This window comes from Dipodomys merriami, unplaced genomic scaffold, assembly GCF_024711535.1.
Source record: "Dipodomys merriami isolate MVZ:Mamm:240054 unplaced genomic scaffold, mDipMer1.0.p SCAF_306, whole genome shotgun sequence".
NCBI lineage: Eukaryota > Metazoa > Chordata > Mammalia > Rodentia > Heteromyidae > Dipodomys > Dipodomys merriami.
Window position 1 is genome coordinate 217,902 of NW_027204560.1, and position 20,600 is coordinate 238,501.

A 20,600-nucleotide genomic window follows, 5' to 3' on the forward strand; every position below is an offset into this window, starting at 1 on the left:
GAGCACCTAGAAACAGAAGATAATGGTCTAGGAAATTGGTTTAACAGGATCCTAGCAGAGAACTTCCCAAACATACAAAAAGATAGGCCTATTCAGATACAAGAAGCTTTTAGAACCCCAAATAGACCAGACCAGAATAGGACATCCCACCGTCACATTATAATCCACACAGGATCAACCCAGACCAAGGAAAAGATCCTTAAAGCTGTCAAGGAGAAAAGGTTAATCACCTATAAAGGGAAACCAATTAGAATCACCTCAGATTTCTCAGCAGAGACAATCAAAGCAAGAAGAGCCTGGAATGACGTATGCCATGCCCTAAAAACAAACAACTATCAACCAAGAATACTGTACCCAGCTAAACTCTCCTTCATAACTGAAGGCCAAATAAAAACCTTCCATAGCAAAGAAAAATTGAAACAATACATCTCTCCCAAACCAGCCCTGCAAAAGATTCTTAAAGATGTCCTACACATAGAAAACCAACAAGACCGCAACAAAGGCCAAGAAACTGCACCCAAACTGAGAATCCAAGAACCTTAGGAAGAACCCAGTTTTCACAGCCCCCAAGAAGGTGGATAACATGGCAGGAACTCCCAAATACCTCTCAGTCCTATCTCTTAACGTTAACGGACTGAACTCTCCAATTAAGCGACATAGACTGTCTAGTTGGATTAAAAAACAAGACCCTTCTATCTGCTGCCTGCAGGAGTCACATCTTGCCCGTAAAAACAAACACATCTTCAATGTTAAAGGCTGGAACAAAATCTACCAAGCAAACAGCCCTCATAAACAGGCGGGAGTTGCAATCCTAATATCAGATAAAATAGACTTCAAACTAAAATTCATGAGAAGAGATAAAGAAGGTCGCTACATACTAATTAAAGGATCTCTCCTTCAGGAGGATATTACAATTCTAAATATCTATTCGCCAAACAATGGAGCACCCAAATTTATCAAAGAAACACTACTTTCCCTCAAATCCCATATAGATCCAAAGACATTAATTGTTGGGGATTTTAACACACCACTCTCCCCACTAGATAGATCAACTCGGCAAAAACTCAACATAGAAACCGCAGATCTAAACAGCTGCATAGATCAACTAGACTTAACAGACATTTACCGAACATTTCACCCAGCAGCATCAGAATACACGTTCTTCTCAGCAGCACATGGAACGTTTTCTAAAATAGACCACATTTTAGGCCACAAAGCAAACTTGTCTAAATTCAGAAACATTGAAGTTATACCTTGCATTCTCTCTGACCACAAGGGAATAAAATTAGAACTCAACACCAAAAGCCACCAAAGAAAGTCCGGTATCACATGGAGGCTGAACAACACACTGCTGAATCATGAGTGGGTCATGGAAGAGATTAGAAAGGAAATTCAAATGTTCATGCTATTCAACAAAAATGAACACACAAATTACCATCTCCTCTGGGACACAGCAAAGCCAGTACTCAGAGGCAAGTTTATAGCTCTGAGCTCCTACATCAACAAATTGGAGAGATCTGAAACTAACAATTTAATGACACATCTAAACCTCCTTGAAAAAGAGCAGCAAGATAAACCCCAATCCAATAGACGGAAAGAAATAATCAAAATTAAATCAGAATTAAATGAATTAGAATCCAAAAAAACTATAGAAAGAATCAACAAAACAAAGAGTTGGTTCTTCGAAAAACTTAACAAAATTGACAGACCCTTAGCAAACCTTATCAGAAAAAGGAGAGAACACACCCAAATTAATAAACTCAGAGATGAAAATGGAAACATCACTACGGAAACAACCAAGATTCAGAATATTATAAGGGAATACTTCTCAAAACTTTATGCTAATAAGTTTGAGAACTTGACAGAAATGGACCTTTTCCTAGCAAATATTGACATGCCAAAACTAAACCAAGACGAGTTAAACCAGCTTAATAGGCCCATATCAAGCATTGAAATAGAAACAGCAATAAGAGACCTCCCAGCCAAGAAAAGTCCAGGACCAGATGGTTTTACAGCAGAATTTTACAAGGCCTTCAAAGCAGAGCTCACACCAATACTCCTCCAACTCTTCAATGAAATTGAAAGAGAAAGCTCACTACCGAACACATTCTATGAAGCCATCATAACCCTCATCCCAAAACCAGGCAGGGACTCATCAAAGAAAGAGAACTATAGACCCATTTCTTTGATGAACATTGATGCAAAACTTCTCAACAAAATTTAGGCCAATCGACTTCAACAATTCATCCAAAAAATCATACACCATGATCAAACAGGATTCATTTCAGGGATGCCAAGCTGGTTCAATATATGCAAATCAATTAATATTATTCATCACATCAACAGGAGCAAGAATAAGAACCACATGGTTATCTCAATAGATGCAGAAAAAGCATTTGACAAGATCCAACACCCCTTTATGATGAAGGTTCTGGAAAAATTAGGAATCCATGGAACATTCCTCAATATAATAAAGGCTGTATATGACAAACCTACAGCCAGCATTATACTCAATGGTGAAAAACTAAAGCCATTTCCTCTTAACTCAGGAACAAGACAAGGATGCCCACTCTCTCCACTTCTCTTCAATCTAGTATTAGAATGCCTAGCTACAGCAATAAGACAAGACGCAGACATAAAGGGGATCCAAATAGGGAAAGAAGAAATAAAACTCTCCCTCTTTGCAGATGACATGATCTTGTATTTAAAGAATCCCATAGACTCCACTCCCAAATTACTCAAGCTGATTCAAAACTTTGGCAAAGTAGCAGGTTATAAAATTAACCCCCAAAAATCAATGGCTTTTCTATATGCCAACAATGAGAAATGTGTGGCTGAAATTAGGAAAGCAACTCCATTTGTAATAGCCCCACAAAAAATAAAATACCTAGGAATTAACTTAACCAAAGAAGTGAAGGACCTCTATGATGAAAACTTTAAAATCTTGAAAAAGGAAATCAACACAGAACTTAAAAAATGGCAAAACCTCCCATGCTCCTGGATTGGCAAGATTAACATCGTGAAAATGGCAATACTTCCCAAGGCTATCTACAAATTCAACGCGATACCTATCAAAATTCCACCCTCATTCTACAAGGAAATAGAAGAGGCAATCCAAAAATTCATATGGAACAATAAAAGACCCTGAATAGCAAAAATGCTCCTCAACGGAAAGAACACTGCTGGAGGAATATCAATACCAAATTTCAAACTCTACTATAAAGCCATAGTAATCAAAACAGCTTGGTATTGGCATAAGACCAGACCTCAGGACCAGTGGAATAGAATTGAAAACCCAGAAATGAACCTACAGACCTATAGCCATCTAATCTTCGATAAGGAAGCTAAAACAATAGAATGGAAGAAAGACAGCCTCTTCAGTAAATGGTGCTGGCAAAATTGGTTAACTACATGTAGAAAACTAAAGCTAGATCCTTATATATCACCCTGCACCAGAATCAACTCCAAATGGATCAAAGACCTTGAACTCAAAGCAGACACTCTGAAAACATTACAGGATGGAATAGGAGAAACCCTAGGTCTCCTTGGCTCAGGCCGAAATTTTCTGAATAGAGACCCGGAAGCACAACAAATCAAAGAAAGGTTGGACAAATGGGATTGCATAAGATTGCAGAGCTTCTGCAGGGCAAATGACATAGCTAGCAAGATCAATAGAAAGCCCACCGATTGGGAGAAGATCTTTACTAGCCATACAACGGACAAGGGTCTCATATGTAAAATATACTTGGAACTCAAAAAATTAAACCACCCAACAACAAATCCTCAAAGAAACAACTGCCCAATAAATAAGTGGGCGAAAGACTTAAAGAGAAGCTTCTCTGAAGAAGAAAGAAGGATGGCCAATAGACTCATGAAGAAATGTTCAACATCCCTAGCCATAAAAGAAATGCAAATCAAAACAACATTGAGATATCACCTCACTCCAGTTAGAACAGCAAAAATCAAGAACTCTAACAACAACAGATGCTGGAGGGGATGTGGACAGAAAGGAACCTTACTTCATTGTTGGTGGGAATGTAAACTTGTTCAACCACTTTGGAAAGCAGTGTGGAGGCTCCTCAAAAGACTTCACATAGATCTCCCCTATGATCCAGCAATCCCACTTTTGGGCATTTACCCAAATGTTTACAAACAAGACCACACTAAAGCTACCAGCACAACTATGTTTATTGCAGCATTATTTACCATAGCTAAGATATGGAACCAACCCAGATGCCCCTCAGTAGATGAATGGATCAAGAAAATGTGGTATATATACACAATGGAATTCTATGCCTCCATCAGAAAGAATGACATTTCCCCATTTGTTAGGAAATGGAAAGGTTTGGAAAAAATTATATTAAGTGAAGTAAGCCAGGCCCAAAGAAGCATAGGTCCCATGGTTTCCCTTATTTGCAATATATAGTATAGGTATGAGTCAAGCGGAAAAGGTCAGATAATGTGATGTTAGGAAAATGAACCCTTAAATATGTATTTTAATGTTTTTGTTTCTTTCATGCATGTGTTTCTAACGCATTTATAAGATTATTTCTTTGTTGCTTTGTATGTCCCTTCCCCACAGTGTAACCCCCGCTTTCACTATATTTGATGTCAGTATAACATGTGGAGGAGATGGGGACAAACAAGTCGTTTAAGGATTCAGGTGGACCTGTTGCAACAATGAGAAGTACAAAATGTCATGTCCAAACCAGCTTTACAATGTCGGTGTGGGGGGGGGGGAGGGGGGTATGATTGGGTGGGGGGAGGGGGGAGGCAGGGAAGGGAGGTGAAGGGTAAACAAAGGAGGAGGCTGCAATGCTTGGTAAGAAATGTATGCATTATCCTGCCCATGTAATTGTAGCCCCTCTGTACAGTATGTTCTCAAATAAAATAAAATAAAATTTAAAAAAAAATAAAAAAGAAATGCTCAACCTCTCTAGCCATAAAAGAAATGCAAATCAAAACAACATTGAGGGCTGGGAAGGTGGCTCAGTCGTAGAGTGCTTGCCTTGCAAGCCAGAGGCCCTGGGTTTGATTCCTCAGCACCACATAAGCAAAAAGCAAAAAGCCGGAAGTGGCGCTGTGGCTCAAGTGGTAGAGCGCTAGCCTTGAGCTGAAGAGCTGAGGGACAACGCCCAGGCCCAGAGTTCAGACCTCACGACCAGACGCCCCCCCAAAAAAAACAACATTGAGATACCACCTCACCCCATTTAGAATGACTATAATCAAGAACTCTAATAACAACAGATGTTGGAGGGGATGTGAACAGAAGGGAATCTTACTGCATTGTTTGTGGGAATGTAAACTTGTTCAACCACTTTGGAAAGCAGTATGGAGGTTCCTCTAAAGACTCCACACAGAGCTTTCCTATGACCTAGCAATCCCACTTTTGGGCATTTACCCAAATGATCACAAAGAAGACCACACTAAAGCTACCAGCACAACTATGTTTATTGCAGCATTATTTACCATAGCTAAGATATGGAACTAACCCAGATGCCCCTCAATAGACGAATGGATCAAGAAAATGTGGTATATATACACAATGGAATCTTATGCCTCCATCAGAAAGAATGACATTGTCCCATTTGTTAGGAAATGGAAAGACTTGGAAAAAAATTCTATTAAATGAAGTAAGCCAGGCCCAAATAAACATAGGTCCCATGGTTTCCCTTATTTGCAAAAACTAGTATATGTCTGAGTCAAACAGAAAAGGTCAGATAAGTTGATGTTAGGGGAATGAACCCTAAGATAAGTATTCAAAAATTTTTTTGTTTTTGTTTTGTTCTTTCATGCAATTGTTTCTAACATATTTACAAGATGATTTCTATGTTGCTTTGCATGTCCTTCCCCCATAGTATAACCCATGCTTTCACTGTATTTGATGTTGGTATAATGGGGAAGGGAAAAAACAAATCGTTTAGGGATACAGGTGGACCCATTGCAACAATGAAATGTACAAGTCCTTATGTCAAAAAACGAACTTTATAAGGGGGGGGAGGATCAAGTGCAGGGAGGAGGGGGGGTATGGGAAGGGATGGGAATGGGAAACAAAGAGGAGGCAACAATGCTTGATAAGAAATGTACTGGTTATCTTGCCCATGTAATTGTAACTCCTCTGTATGGTATTCTCACAATTAAAAAAAAATTAACTAAACCCCAAGAGTGAATAGCCTAATTAATAAATGCCAAAAGAGCTAAATAGATACTTCTCAGAAGAAGTAAATTGAAGAGATGCTCAGCATTTCTAGCCATAAAGGAAATGCAAACCAAAAAACACTGAGATTCCATCTCACCTCAGTAAGAATGACCATTCCCCAGAGTAAGAATAACTGGTGGTGGCAAGTATATGGGGAGGAACTCTACTACACTGCTGATAGGAATATAAACTAGTACAACCACTATGGAAGGTAAGAAATTTCTCAAAAAAGTAAACATAGTGAAATAGGGAGTTCCAGTCTAGCCTGCACCATCTTGGCCACATGGTGGATAGTAGGGTTTGCCATTTTGTCTTCACGATGGGGAAAGGGTAAAGCCCCAGACTCCTGCCTTCCAGATGATGGGCGTTGATGAGGTCTTGGAGACAGGGGCGGGCACTTGAACCTGTCAGTCCAGTGCCTGAAACTAGGAGTTTCCTGTGACCCTGCCCACTGGCCTCAACCTATTTAGGTCAAGACCAGCTCAGGCTCCATTATGCTATGCCACATGTCTACGTGTTCGTGTCCTGTCTCTGTGTCCTGGCTCTTCTTCTGTCACCACAGCATCCTAATTCAACTCTCCATTGGAGCTGAATTGGTTCGTTGGTATTGCTTTTGTTCTTTGTTTCCTCTCTGGCCTTCATGGCTCAGTTTCCTAACAGTGTATTTGCTGGCTGCTGGTCTTTTGAGTCAGGAGTCCAACCATGCAGTCAGGGCCTTTTAATAAAGACTCCAAGATTCAACCTCTCAAAATGTGGCTTCTCTGTTTTCTCACCTTACAACAATAGAACTATACCCAGTGATACCACTCTTGGACATTTATCCAGATTACAGGTCAGCATATAGTAAAGATAGTGTACTGTACTAGTCACCAGAGCCAAGATGCAGAATAGCTCAGATGATGAATGGATTTAAAAAATTGCTATCTATGCACACATACATATATACGTATATATGTATACATACATATGTACATGTATATATATTTATATATGCATTCAGACATATGTCTTGTTTCCCAAGACTTCACATTATATCATTTGCAGGGAAAAAGATGGACCTGGCCAAAAAGTATGTGCTATCAAGTAACTCAGGCTCAGAGAACCAAAAGACATGCTCTCTCTCATATGTGGAAGTTATCTCTAAGTTATAAATGTATGTGAAAACATACAGGGTCACGTGCATATACAGACAAACATATTATCTAAAGTATGTGTTAGGTCCACCCTGGAAAAATGGCCCCTTCCCCATTGTTCTTGCTTGGTGCACACATGGCCTCTTCCCTAGAAGCCCCCACTCAGCCTTTGTGACCCAGATAACCAGAACGCCAGGGGGCAGTGGGAGGTCCCCCAGGTTCTGAAGTCTTGGCTGGGGCCACACCTCCTCCCTGCTCTCTTCCCGTTATCAGTCTCCATCATCAGTTCCACCCCTTGTTTTGCCACTGGCCTCCTTGCAGCATTTCCCTTGCCCCTTGTCCCTTTCCCCCCTTCCCTTCCCTTCCTTTTATTTCCCCTGCATCCCTTACACATGCCCCCATCTGTGCAGAGCGGGAGTATGCTCTCCCCCCAATAAGCTCTTTTCTACCTGCACAGTAATGCCTTTGGACACTTATAGTTTAACATAATTGAATACCAACGAAGCTGAAGGCAGTATTGTCAGAGGTGGGGGAGGCCAAAGGGGCATATCAATGGAGTGGGGAAGGGTGGTGTCATAGTATTCAAGGTGCATATGTGAAAATGGAAGCCTGTAACCATACTGCATGGGAGTCATGGAGGAGAACAATAGAAGGTTGACAGTGTCCAAGATTAATTTTACTCATAAATTGATATGTTGAATCATTTATTTGTTGGTGTTGGTCCTGTGGTTTGAACTCAGGGCCTGGGTGCTGTCCCTGAGCTTTTTTGCTTAAGACTAGGATTCTACCACGTGAGCCATAGCTCCACTTCTGGCTTTTTGTGGTTCGAGATAAGAGTCTCACAGACTTTCCTGCCTTGGCCTGGCTTCGAACTGCAATCCGCAGATTTTAGCCTCCTAAGTAGCCAGGATTATAGGCCTGAGCCACTTGCACCTGGCTGATAATGTTGAATTGAAACCCTTTGTACTACTACTTAAAAATAAATTAAGATTAAAAATGAAAAATGCCTAAGTAAAGGTTTTGTCTTTTTTCTGTGAAGTCAGTATTAGACATGTAAGATTGTCAAGGTCAAAGTACATAGTGTGAACTGGAGGGTAAATGTGACAGTCACATTTGTCCTTTCAATAGAACAAAATGCATGACACAGTAATTTCATAAAGAGAAAGGGGTGTTTTGGCTCACAGTTTTGGAGGTTCTAGAGCATGAGTGGTGGGCCTGATCATTTGAGCCTGTGCTGAGAACAGGGGAGGAAAGAGGAAGGGGCTGTAGTTTCCCTGGTCCTTCAGTGGGACACCTCCAATTAGCTAATAATCATCCACTAACTGGTAAGAGCACTACACTGGAGCCTCCTTCTTCAGCACACAAACTTTGGAGGATATTTAACATAAAAACGACTGTAGTAAATCTGTTCAGTGTAGACACCTCACAGTGCACAGTGCTCTTCAAATTGCCCTGTGGCCCATGGAGGATCTGTTGGATTGTAGATTCCATTTCTGCAGGTCTAGCAGGCTCTGGAATCCCAATTTCCAATCAACTCATCTGCAAAGTAGCAAAGGCATCCTGGCTAAGCTGGTAAGCCAGGGGTCAGATCCAGGAGCCATTCTTTCTAGCTGTAGACCCTTGAGCAAGTTCCTTCCCCTGTCTATCCTATCTCATTGGCTGGTGTGGGAAGAAAATGGAATAATGAATGTAAATATTCCCAGAAGGGAAAATGCAGTACCTGGCATGCAGAAAAAGCTGTGTAACTGCAAATTATTTAACTTTACGGATCAGGGGCATCAAGATATTAAAAGAAGATTAGCACTGAAAGGAGTTCTTCCTAGTGATGTGAAAGTTTCTGTGGGGGAAGGGAAAGCTTTGTTCTCCCTTTTTCAATAAGATTGCTTGAAGCTGAGACTTTTGAAGGGGAAATACACACTTATTCTAAGTCAGAAGTGGAAGCCTTTTAACTACTCACACCCTCCGATTGAAGCTGAACTGATGGTTTTGACTTGGTTTCCAAATGTGACAAGAAACATTTGACTATTGTCCTTTGACTTTTACAATTTCCTAAAAGTCTTTATTAATTAGTGTTATTATTCTTTTGAAAATGTGGTTACTATGTTTATTAATTAAAATTTCCCTTTTTTATTGGCAGCTAAGAAATTTGTTAAACAGTAGTGTATATTGCCTACTATGCAAATGCAACTATACATGAGGCTAATTTTATAATTTCTTAAATTATAAAATCCTTATTTTGTATGTGTGTGTGTGTGTGTGTGTGTGTGTGTGTGTGTGTGTGTGTGTGTGTGTGTGTGTGTGTGTGTGTGTGTGTGTGTGACTAGAGTTTGTACTCAGGGTGTTATGCTTGCTGGGCAGGTGCTCTACACTTGAGCCAGAACTTCAGACCTTTCCTTTCTGTTTTAGTTGTCTTTGTGTTTGGGACCACCTGAATTGAAGTCCTCTTATGTACACTTAGCGCATAGCTCTGAGGACAGGCGTACACCACCATGCTCAGCTATGAGTGACGTAAGTTCTCCCAAAATATTGCCCAAGCTAGCCTCAAACCCAGATCCCTCCCTATCTCAGCCTCCTGAGTACACATGATTTTAGGTATGTGACACCTCAGTTGGTGAGGCCCTACTATTTTTATAATTAATGAATTTCATAGCCTTCTTTAAAAAATTATAGAGAAATAGCATCTCAGCATGAACATGATTCAAATTTGTGTTATCCTCAGTTTGTGCATTTTGCTCAAATGCCTTGACTTGGAATATACGTTCAAATGCAAGAGCAGATAATGATTCATTTGAAGAAAACTTGAGGACAATTCATCAGTTGATCAAAGAGCCAAGGAACAATGGCTTATCCATACAACTGGATTAACTTTATATAGCACAAATAAAACATGTGAAACTAAGTTATTTCATTTAGTTCATTTAAATAAATGCTTGCTATTTTCTGAAATACCTCAAAGATTAAAGTTTAGTGCTTTTTGGAAGTTAAATTGTCTTTGAATCATTGCATACCTATTTTAACCATTATGGATTATTATGATAGAATTGCATATATGGGTAAAAGACTTTTTTAAAACACAAGGAGTGACTATTTTGCCAAGAGCATAAGAAAAGTAATATCACAACAGAATATTCCTAATGGGTTTCTGATATGCATTAGAAGTTATCATGTTAATTAATAAATATTTGCATATCTCCAGGGCCTTTGCTTAGCTCATACTTTTCTATTTCACTTGTCTGTTGCTACTTTTAACCACAAGAAATGTGGTCACTCCTGGAGCTGACTGTATACCACATATCTGGCAAATATTTATATGGATTACAATTCCTCCCAAATACTAAGTATTTCTACTTATCTAAGAGAGCCTCTGAATGTTAGGGCTTCCCAGTCTTCCTCACGGGCAATGGGTAGTCACATGACTAAATTCTGATCAGTGGGGAAACTATAGAAATACTCACTGGTCTATAGTTTCCCCAGAAACTATAGAAATGCTAGATACCCCATGAGTTTGGCTAGTTGGACTGTGTATATGATGACACAGTAGGAGCAGCCAATTTGGATCATGAGGTCAAGACCACACCTTTTTTTTTTTTCCCCTGCTGGTCCTGGGGCTTGAACTCAGGGCCTGGGTACTGTCCCTGAGCCTCTTTTTTGCTCAAGATTTGCACTCTACTACTCAAGCCACAGATTCTCTTCTGGCTTTTTCTGAGTAGTTTATTGGAGGTAAGAGTCTTATGGACTTTTCTACCCTGGCTGGCTTTGAACCATGATCCTCAGATCTCAGCTGCCTGAGTAGTTAGGGTGACAGGCGTGAGCCTGTTTTTCAAGGCTACTTGTTAAGGAACAAAACATAATCTGCTTGTGGATCAGACTGTACCAAACTTTGAGAGGAAAAGAAACTTCTTCCTTTTTCACCATGTTAGTTCAGATTTTCTGTCACAGACAAATCTAACCCTAATGTATATGAGCTGAAATATCTGCTAACACATCCACCAGTTGTGATCATCTTTCTGCTCTTGGTATCTGTCACCCACCCTGACTTACTTAAAATATAGACATAAAAAGAGATCTACATTACTTAATTCTTGAGAATAATGAGAAAGTATTAAATTTGCAAGTTCACTTCAGGAGCAGAAGAGTTAAAGAAGCTACAAATTGTTCTATTCCCTGTAGCTTTTGGTTTATTAAGAGACATTCTAGGTGAGATTTCAAAGTTGACTCCCAAGATAATGAGATGAAAGCTAGGCCATATGTCTAAGCTAAGTTTTGGTCTCAAAATAATTACCTTTGTTAATTACCAGTAATTAGTGTCAGCATCTAAAAGTTTCCTAAAAATCCAGGGAGAGAGAAAAGGGAAGGGCAGAGGGAGGGAAGGAGAATGGGAGAAAGGGGGAGAGAGAGGAAAGGAGAGGAGAGGAGAAAGATTACATACTTTTTCCAGTACAGTTATATCTTTAGGTCATCAAATAATGATTCAGAATTTTGCTATTAGCATTCAACACTGGGCTTTATCGAAAGTTGGGTATTTCTTCCAGTTAACTTAGGAACCTTTTGCTTCTAGCCAGTTGCAATGTGAAGTTTGTATGGCATTGAAAAATATATATGTCTTTTTTCATTACCAAAATTATATCTTTCTTTACCTATGAAATCATATCTTTAACCCTCCTCCAGTGGAAAAACATCCAGCTGGAAATGGTCCTGAAGGGAGGCTCAGGACCTTCATGCAGTCTTTCAGCAGGCTTTCCTGGGCTGGAGGACTCAGCTTTCAGGGTAGCTCGGCTTCTGTTGGATGCTGGTGAATGTACCTGTATTTCCCCACCACTCATTACACTGTTAAGAAGCTTAAAAAGTACATCACACTTGTCTTACTGGTGTCATGATACTTCAGGACAAAGGAAATATTTGTAGATGCATCTGTTTGGGTTCTACGAATCACTTGTGTTCTATGTAGGCACTTTCTCCCCTCCTCCCCTTTCTCTCTCTCTCTCTCTCATCAGTCATGGAGCTCGAACTCAGGGTCTAGATGCTATCCCTGAGCTTTTTTTGTTCAAAGCTAACTCTACCACTTTGAGCCACAGTGCCACTTCCGGTTTTCTGGTGGTTAATTGGAGATAAAGTTTTACTGACTTTCCTGTCCAGGCTGGCTTCAGGCTGCACTCCTCAGATCTCAGCCTCTCAAGGAGCTGGGATTACAGGCGTGGGCCACTGGTGCCCAGCCAAAGGCTAACGCTTAATGTCAAGATATTGACAAACCAAACCTGTTTGCAGATGTCAAAGTAATTCTTAATAAAGTGTATTAGCATAGGAAAGGAAATTTAATGACAAGGTAAAACTTTGTTTCTAGTAAGTATCACATATGAAGTATCAATGAGTTCATGCTCAAAGATAAAGGGGGTAATGCTTGGCTCAATGAAACCACATACCAGAAGAGGAAAACTCATATACTCATTAATCATCTCTTTGTCGGGAATCTACATTCTACTCACCCAATTGCACTAAAACATTGTGGCTTTTATAGATGTGCATCTAAGTGACAAAACCAGTCTCATTTGGAGACCTGGGAGTATTTACTAGGATTCATTAACAGAATGAAAGCATAAGTTCTACACTTTGGGGCTATTTCTGTATATCAAGTTCATATGGCCCTATTAATTTGCAAGCCTGTCTTATAAATCGTGGAGTGCACAATCCTGATATTAAGAATTTTCACCCTACTAACGATCACCGTTCATGACGGTGTGATTGGAGCCGCTGAATGTAACTTCGCCTCCCATCTCCTTCCTTCTAGCTACTGATCTATATTTTCTTTAATCCCATACCTCCAGCGCTGTCCTGAACTGTCCCGCGGCCATGGCGTACTTCTTTTGTCTATAGCAAGAGCTGGCATCCTTGAGGGCCACCTGAAGCCATTTGTCAATCTGAGGTAGGAAGCTGAAATTAGGTCCACTCAGCGGGTCTGCTATTTCAGCAGCTCGGCAGGCTTGCTGAACCTCGGTGGACATGAAAGACTTTACAAACTCATAGCTCACATCCTCCTCATCAATGTAGACCAACTTTGCTTCCACATCCATTATGGTCTTTAAGGAGATATGAGGCAGAGGCGTGGTGTGGAGCTGGTTGTCAATTTCTGTTCCCTTGGCCTCTTTCTTAGCCACTGGCTTTTCTTCACCTTCTGCCTTCCGTTTAAAGCTCACTTTCTCTAAATCGTTGTTTTGCTTTTCCTTGATTGTCTTGGCCATTTTTATTCTTTCAGCTGGGATTTCAGCCTGTTTATCTCCACAGCTTTTTTTAGTCTCTGGTGGCACTTCCAGGCTGCTGGGTGAATTTGCTAAGGTAGACATTTTCTTGCTTGTGTTTAACTTGGGAACAAGAGGATCCCGATGGACTCTCTTGGGTGTGTTTTCCAAATTCCTACTGCTTCCTGAGCTCATCCTGTAGGGGTGAGGAGAAGGAAAATAGTTCAGACAACATTTAGAAATTCTGTTGGTTTAGTTTATAGTTCATTTCATTGGAAACACTATAGATTTGAGTAATATTATATTGGAATTCACTATAGGTATCTTGTTGGAGTAAAACTGAAGTTATCTATGACCTTTTACTGGGACAGTGGATGCTTTAGTCTCAGAATTTAAGACTTTCTCAGGTTCTTCAAGAAAATAATTTATTGAAAATACATCTATACTGTTTCTTAGAAAAAGGATCTATAGGTGAATAATATTGAATGAATACTTTTATCAGATGCCTAAGGTCATTGGCTAGGAAAATTTTATACATAGCCACTGAAGACCAAAAAAGACCTCTATCCCCCAAATCCATCTTTATATTAATTTCCTAGAAAGGCAGGGGGTCCAGAACTCATTATAAAATACATGCCTAAGCTGCATCATAGACTTAGAAGTCTAAAAAACCACAGTTGCTTCCTCTGACAAGCTACCGGAAATGTGAGCACTATGTTTCCTCTATTTGCTTCTTCTATTAATAAACTAAATCTCAGGCTTAAACAACTTTAATAACAATTGTTGTTTAGAACAGATTTTGAAGCAGACCATGACCTTCAATTCTATCGTAACATGGAGTTTCTGAGAAAAAATATTTTTTTCTATCAAAGAAGTTGGCTTGCTTTCTGTTCGTCTTCAAAGAATGGTTTTCCTGACCAATTCCTGTGGGTTGGCCCTTGTTCATTACATTTTAGTTACATCCATCCATCCATCCATCCATCCATCCATCCATCCATCCATTCATCCATCCATCCATCCATACATACATACATACATACATACATACATATTTTCCCTGAGCACTTTAAGACTCTCCTGGAATTTTAGTTACATCCTGTTAATTAAGCCATCCTTTTGCAGATTATGAACCTGAGCTCAGCCAATGGGAGCAGAGGGGCGGGGCCTGCTGGGTTAGGGATGGAAAGGAGCAGCCTGCCTGTGTTTGCCTGCTAGATTTTTGGCAGATGGCACACCCTTCTGAAGAGGTGAACTTTGCCTTGCCGACTTCCTATCAGTTTGCGTCTTTATTCCTACACCTCAACATTCCCAGCTATTTCTAACAGGGCAACACATTCACCTTGAGTCTACAGCATTAATATTTTTGCTGTCATGTGACTGACAAAGTTGTATGGAGAGAGGCATTTTTCCTAAAGCACTATTGATCAAAATGTGTAATAATCTTCTGTATTTTTTTTACTACACTGCTAGATTTGCTGCAAAATATAAAATGGTTTAAGATTGAATAGTTATTTAGTATATTTTCTATTTCTTTTCAAAATTATCTTTAAGTGGCTATACAAAGAAATTTCAATTTAACATCTCAGTTTATGAGTACAATGCATCTTGATCAATGTCACCTCTTCCATCATTATCCCCCATGTCTCTCAGCCCTTCCCATCCCTTGAAGTTACCTGATTCCATTTCCACATTTCCACTTATATCATGACTTTATTCACCCACACTACCTCTATTTGTCTGTCTTTCCTCCTCTTGACCCCCCCCCTTCCTCCACACATGTTTCAGCTTCCTGGTATTCATTTTGTTCAACTATAAGTTAAAAATTATGTTAAGAGAAGTTGGGCTCATAGGCAAAGGGCATGTGGTTTTTCTCATCTGCGGTAGTTAGATCTGAATTATAAGCATATATGAAAACATATACAGGGTTATATGCATATATACACAAACATTGAACAAAGCATGTACACACAGGAAGGATTGCAATAGGGTAACAAATAACAACCCTCTAACCACTAGCTTATATTTAACAAAAGGAATACAGTTTCTATTTGCTATCACATCCTGCTCTGATAAGAGTGCTGAGTGGTAATCTGGAGTGGTAATATTGCAAAGAAACTCAGGGACAGAGGTTGTGTTGATCAGACAGAGGCAGCTGATCTTCAGAAAGATTTATGTTCAGATTACTCTTCCTTCCTTCTTCCAGGCTGGAGTTCATTCTATATACAGGATAGCTAAGAGTAAACACATCAGCCCACCAAGAGGTCAGAGACAATAAGAAGAGGGCTGAGTGGGATTATAAGATAATAATGAAATGAAAGGGATTATTAGGGCTATTTGTCTACAAGGAGACAATTTTTCCACTCAAGAAAAAACGCAGTTCCTTCTCAAAGCCAATTATTTTGTTAATATTGATTATTACATTTACTTGAGAGATAGAAGTTTGGCTATAAAAGAGTTTTAAATACCCTGAAGTGTGACCTACTAGATTCCTTAAGGAAAATAAAAGAAAGAAATGAATGACACTCTCCCTAACATTTAACTCTTGGGGCACTTTCTTCTTCCCTATACTCCATGTAGGTATTGTCTGAATGATCCAGCAATTCTACTCTTGGGAATTTATCTAAAATACTTCAAGTTAGGCTACAATAAAGACATTTATACAGCTATGCTCTGTGACACTATTCAACATAGCCAAGGTATAGAAACAACCCAGAACCCTTAAATGGATAAATGGAGATATATATATATATATATATATATATATATATATATATATATATATATATATATATCACATATTCCTGATATATATCACATATATGATAAATCATATACACATATATATGAATTTTACATATCTATCAGAAAGTACAATATTCTATCATTTACAAATGGACCTAGAAAAATTATGTTAAGTGAAGTAAGTCAGGTCCAGAAAGAGAAAGGATATATATTTTCTCTCATATGTGGAAATTAGCTCAAATTATAAATATATACATAACACATACAATGTCATATGAACAGGCACATATACATCTTAAGGTTTGATATATACAGGGGAGAATTCCAGTGGTGCAACTCCTTTGAACAATGACTTACAGTCTAACACAGGAATACCAAAAAGCTGTTACTTGAGTTGTCAGGAGTGGGAGTGTGTGGCAAGGTCAAGGAGAGGAGCTGGCAAATGAAGAGAGAAAGGGTAGGCAAATGTAGTCATGATATTTATTGTATACTGTATAGGAAAAATAAGGGGTGGGGTAGGGTTGGGAAAATGGATAGAATGATGGAAGGGGTGACTTTGATCAAGATGCACTGTACTCATAAACTGACATGTCGAATTGTAACCCCCTTTGTGTGACTACTTAAACACAATAAAATTATATTATATAATTAAAAAGAAACAAATGTGTATGGTTACATATGGACATATTGAAATTCCAAAAATATCTTCAGTATTAATTTGCTGATGTGAAATACTAGAATAATACTTCTCCAGTGATTTATATCGACATATTAGAGTAGTATTTCTATGACATAAAAGCAGGGAAAAGGTTGGGATCTTTGCAAGTGTGTGTCGTGCCAGTGTTACGGGTGCTCCACATGGCTACGAGTGGAGTCTGCCTCTGAGCAAGGCCCTGTCTCCCTTTCCTCTCTCACAAATCATTGCTGGCATCCAGTATGCCTTTGGATCACAAATGTGACTAAAGTAGCCAGAGGGAAAAAATGTCTTGGCAGTCACTCTTGTGCTTGCTTTTGTGCGGTGGAAGATTTGGATTTAGGAAAAATTAGCTTAAGACTTTCAGTTAAGATTCATGAGAAGATGGAGATGGGAGCTTAAGTAGTTGGGCACCTGGCTGGTAAGCACAAGGCCACAAGTTCAAGCTACAGTTCTGCTGGGGGAAAATGCTGTAGTAAGCCAGGTATAGTCATTTACACTTGTAACTCCAGCTACTTTGAAGGCCGAGATTTTTGAGGATAGCAGTTTGTCAGCTGGGGCAAAATACTAGCTTAAATCTCATCTGGATAAATAAGATAGGCATTGTGGATAAATGACTTGAATTCAAGGCCGTAAGGAAAGGAATTCAGTCCAGGCCATCCTCAGGCAAAAAATGCAAGACTTTGTCAGAAAATAACTAAAACAAAAAGGCAGAAGGTATGGCTCCAGTGGTAGAACACCTGTCTAACAAGTGCAAGGCTTTGGCTTCAAACCCTAGTACCAACACAAAAGAAAGAAGGATTGAAGGAAGGAAAGAAAGAAAGAAAAGAAAGAAAAAGGAAGGAAGGAAGGAAGGAAGGAAGGAAGGAAGACAGGAAGGAAGGAAGGAAGGAAGGAAGGAAGGAAGGAAGGAAGGAAGGAAAGAAGCTAGCTGTAATGATCATTACAGTTGTGTAGTTGTTTAATAAGTTTCTTTCAGTAGTAGAGATGCTACTCTTGAAATTCAAGCTCAAAATACTGGACCTCTGATTCATATCCAGTATCACAGTAGACTATACAAATTTGAGCAGTAAATGTTGGTGAATGAGATATCCCCCAAATTTCATGGTCTCTCCCTGGTGTCTTAGGTCAACCATCTACATCAAACATTTAAATATTTCAGAATATCTGAGATTGGTTGTCCTTAGTAACAGTTTCAGCATCTATAGAAACATTATCTATCTTGGTGGCATTTTTCACATCTCTTGAGCACATAGGAATGCACAGTTATCTTTGCAACTGTTTGTTCTAAAGAATATTTTGTTCTCTCTGTCTCTTTCCTTTTTTCTACTTCCTCTGACTATTTTATCTTTGAATTCCTCTAGCTCCAATCCTTTGCTAGCTGTTCCCTGTGCCTATCTCTCCTGACAAGAAGGAAGGTTTTATTGTTTTTAAGAAAGAGGCTTTTGAGTACTTCTGCACCAATCCTGAAGCCTTTCTCTAGCAATTGTAGTTTGGTTTTTACTGAAGGTTTACACAAGGAACAAAAACACAGACATGGGGTGCATACAATGCTCAGGGGAATTGAGCAGGTTAGCAAATGTTTGGTTTTCAGACTTGTAGAAGATCAATCCTTACCAATTTAGCTAAGAAACAATGATGTAAACCCCCTCTTCAAATCCAAAACACATACTTAAAATGTGTCAAAGTGTCCTAAACAGGCAGACTGAAAAAGAATGGTGCAACTCAACCAGTATTTACTGGATTGGTTGCAAATCATGTGACCTCAATTCAGATGACGGACATGCTCTTCATTAAAATTGTTGCACATATCAGAAGAGTTATGGAACTGCTCACTGAGAGCTTTTTCCAAACCTATGGAGTTCTCTTTAAGTAATGTGAAATTCAAGGCCTTTCACCTCTTAGCCCAATGTTATTTCCCTTAACCCAACACCCCTCCTGTAAGCTAGCTCCAATTAAAAAATGATTATCTCTCCTCTATTGAAGAAGTTCTTCAATATAAGAGATACTCACTTCCAGTCTGTCTAGTAAGAATTTCCCATCTTCTTATTCCCATCCATTCTACTTGCCTCAATTTAGGCAGGAATTATTCTTCTATACCTCTTCAGAGTAGCCAGGGCATTTATAGTACTGATTTTTAAATCACAGTTATGCCTAAATGATGGATTTCTCCCAATAAACTCCCTAAAAGCAGAGACATGCTTTACTTATCCAGACATTAGCTCAGAATTTTGCATATATATATTTTTGATCAATATGAATGCTGTGAATCCAAGGCTAATTTATACAGATTCTGAAAAAAAAGTCTTGGATATATTTTTCTCTAAACGTAGGGCTAAAACTTTGAAAAAAGATGTTTCTAAGAGGGCTTGATAGGTTTGTTTTGTTATGTTTTGTTTTAAATTTGGTCCTAGGAAAAGTACATTTTCTTCTTTGGTATTTGGTGAATCATATAAGGGGTAGGTTTAAACTCTCAACCTCTTCACTGGTTTTTGCTTTTTTTTTTTGTAGTAGTCAAGCTGATTAACATGACATTAGTGTGTTCCTAAGGCACTGAACTACATTTAAATCATTACTTCAATAAAAATACTTTTAGAGAAAACTATTAGACAATCATTATGTATGTCAAAGAAATATTTGCTGATAACATTCTGCAAAAGTGCTCATTTGTTAATTTAGAAGAGAGAACTATAAAATTGATTTCTTTACAGAGAGATGCCTTTACATAAGATTGCCAGCAAATTATTGGTATGAAATACGAGAATGATCTCCAAGATGTTAAACAAACTACAGACACAGGAAACAAAGAGAGGTCAATGTTTGATCATTTCCAGTGGATAACCACTTTAAAGGTATTCAGTAGATTGTTTTAAACACATTTTTTTTGTTTAATCATTTTATCATGCTTTCTCTTCTATGTGGGAGTTTCTGTTGCTTCTTACACTTAATTGGCGGTTTACACGGAGATTATTAGCAATACACATTGTTTATTAGATTTTCACCAAAACATACAGTTCAAACATGGACGATTAAGACAAAGAGAAACCTTAAAAATGTGCTCTCTGAAACATTCAATATCCCAGTTGCTATGGTTTTCTTTCTTTAAAAAAAAAACAGATCTAATTTTAACTTGCTATTAAATGTAACCAGAGAGACATTATGAAAAAAAAACACCTTGCTTGTAAGTCTACCAGTATATCTTCATATTTTAAAAACATGGTACATAATATTCTTTCCATCTTAGAATCATATATTGAGCACCTAAACTCTAAGCAAGGTACAGTGCTAGGCAGCTTTTATGGGAGAGTAAAGGTGACACCAGGTCTTCATTGTGAAGCTGTGGTTGAGCTAGGTGAGCTCTGTGGAAGTGATGCATACAAGTGATGCATAGTGATGCATACAATTATTCAGAGAAGGTGCTTGTCTACTTGACTCTAACCACTAGAGAAGCAGAGCTGTGTCACATTTGTGCTATTGCTATGTGGCTCCTTCAATGTATGTCTGTTATTGGAATATATGGCTGTGCACTTATATTCTGGGCTGACAAGAATGGCTGAGCTTTTTCAGGAACGTGGCAATGATATAGTGGAGATAGTGGG

At 38.9% G+C, this 20,600-nt stretch overlaps 1 protein-coding gene across 2 annotated transcripts in view; it reads right to left on the reverse strand.

Annotated features, from left to right (window-relative positions):
* Spata16 (spermatogenesis associated 16) overlaps positions 1-20,600 on the reverse strand; it is a 239,033-nt gene that overhangs the window by 188,536 nt on the left and 29,897 nt on the right. For both annotated transcript variants that reach the window (XM_070041296.1, XM_070041298.1), the window contains exon 2: positions 13,149-13,761. In XM_070041296.1, coding sequence (XP_069897397.1) covers positions 13,149-13,760 — 612 coding nt within the window. In that variant the 5' untranslated portion in view covers position 13,761. The remainder of the gene's footprint in view (positions 1-13,148; positions 13,762-20,600) is intronic.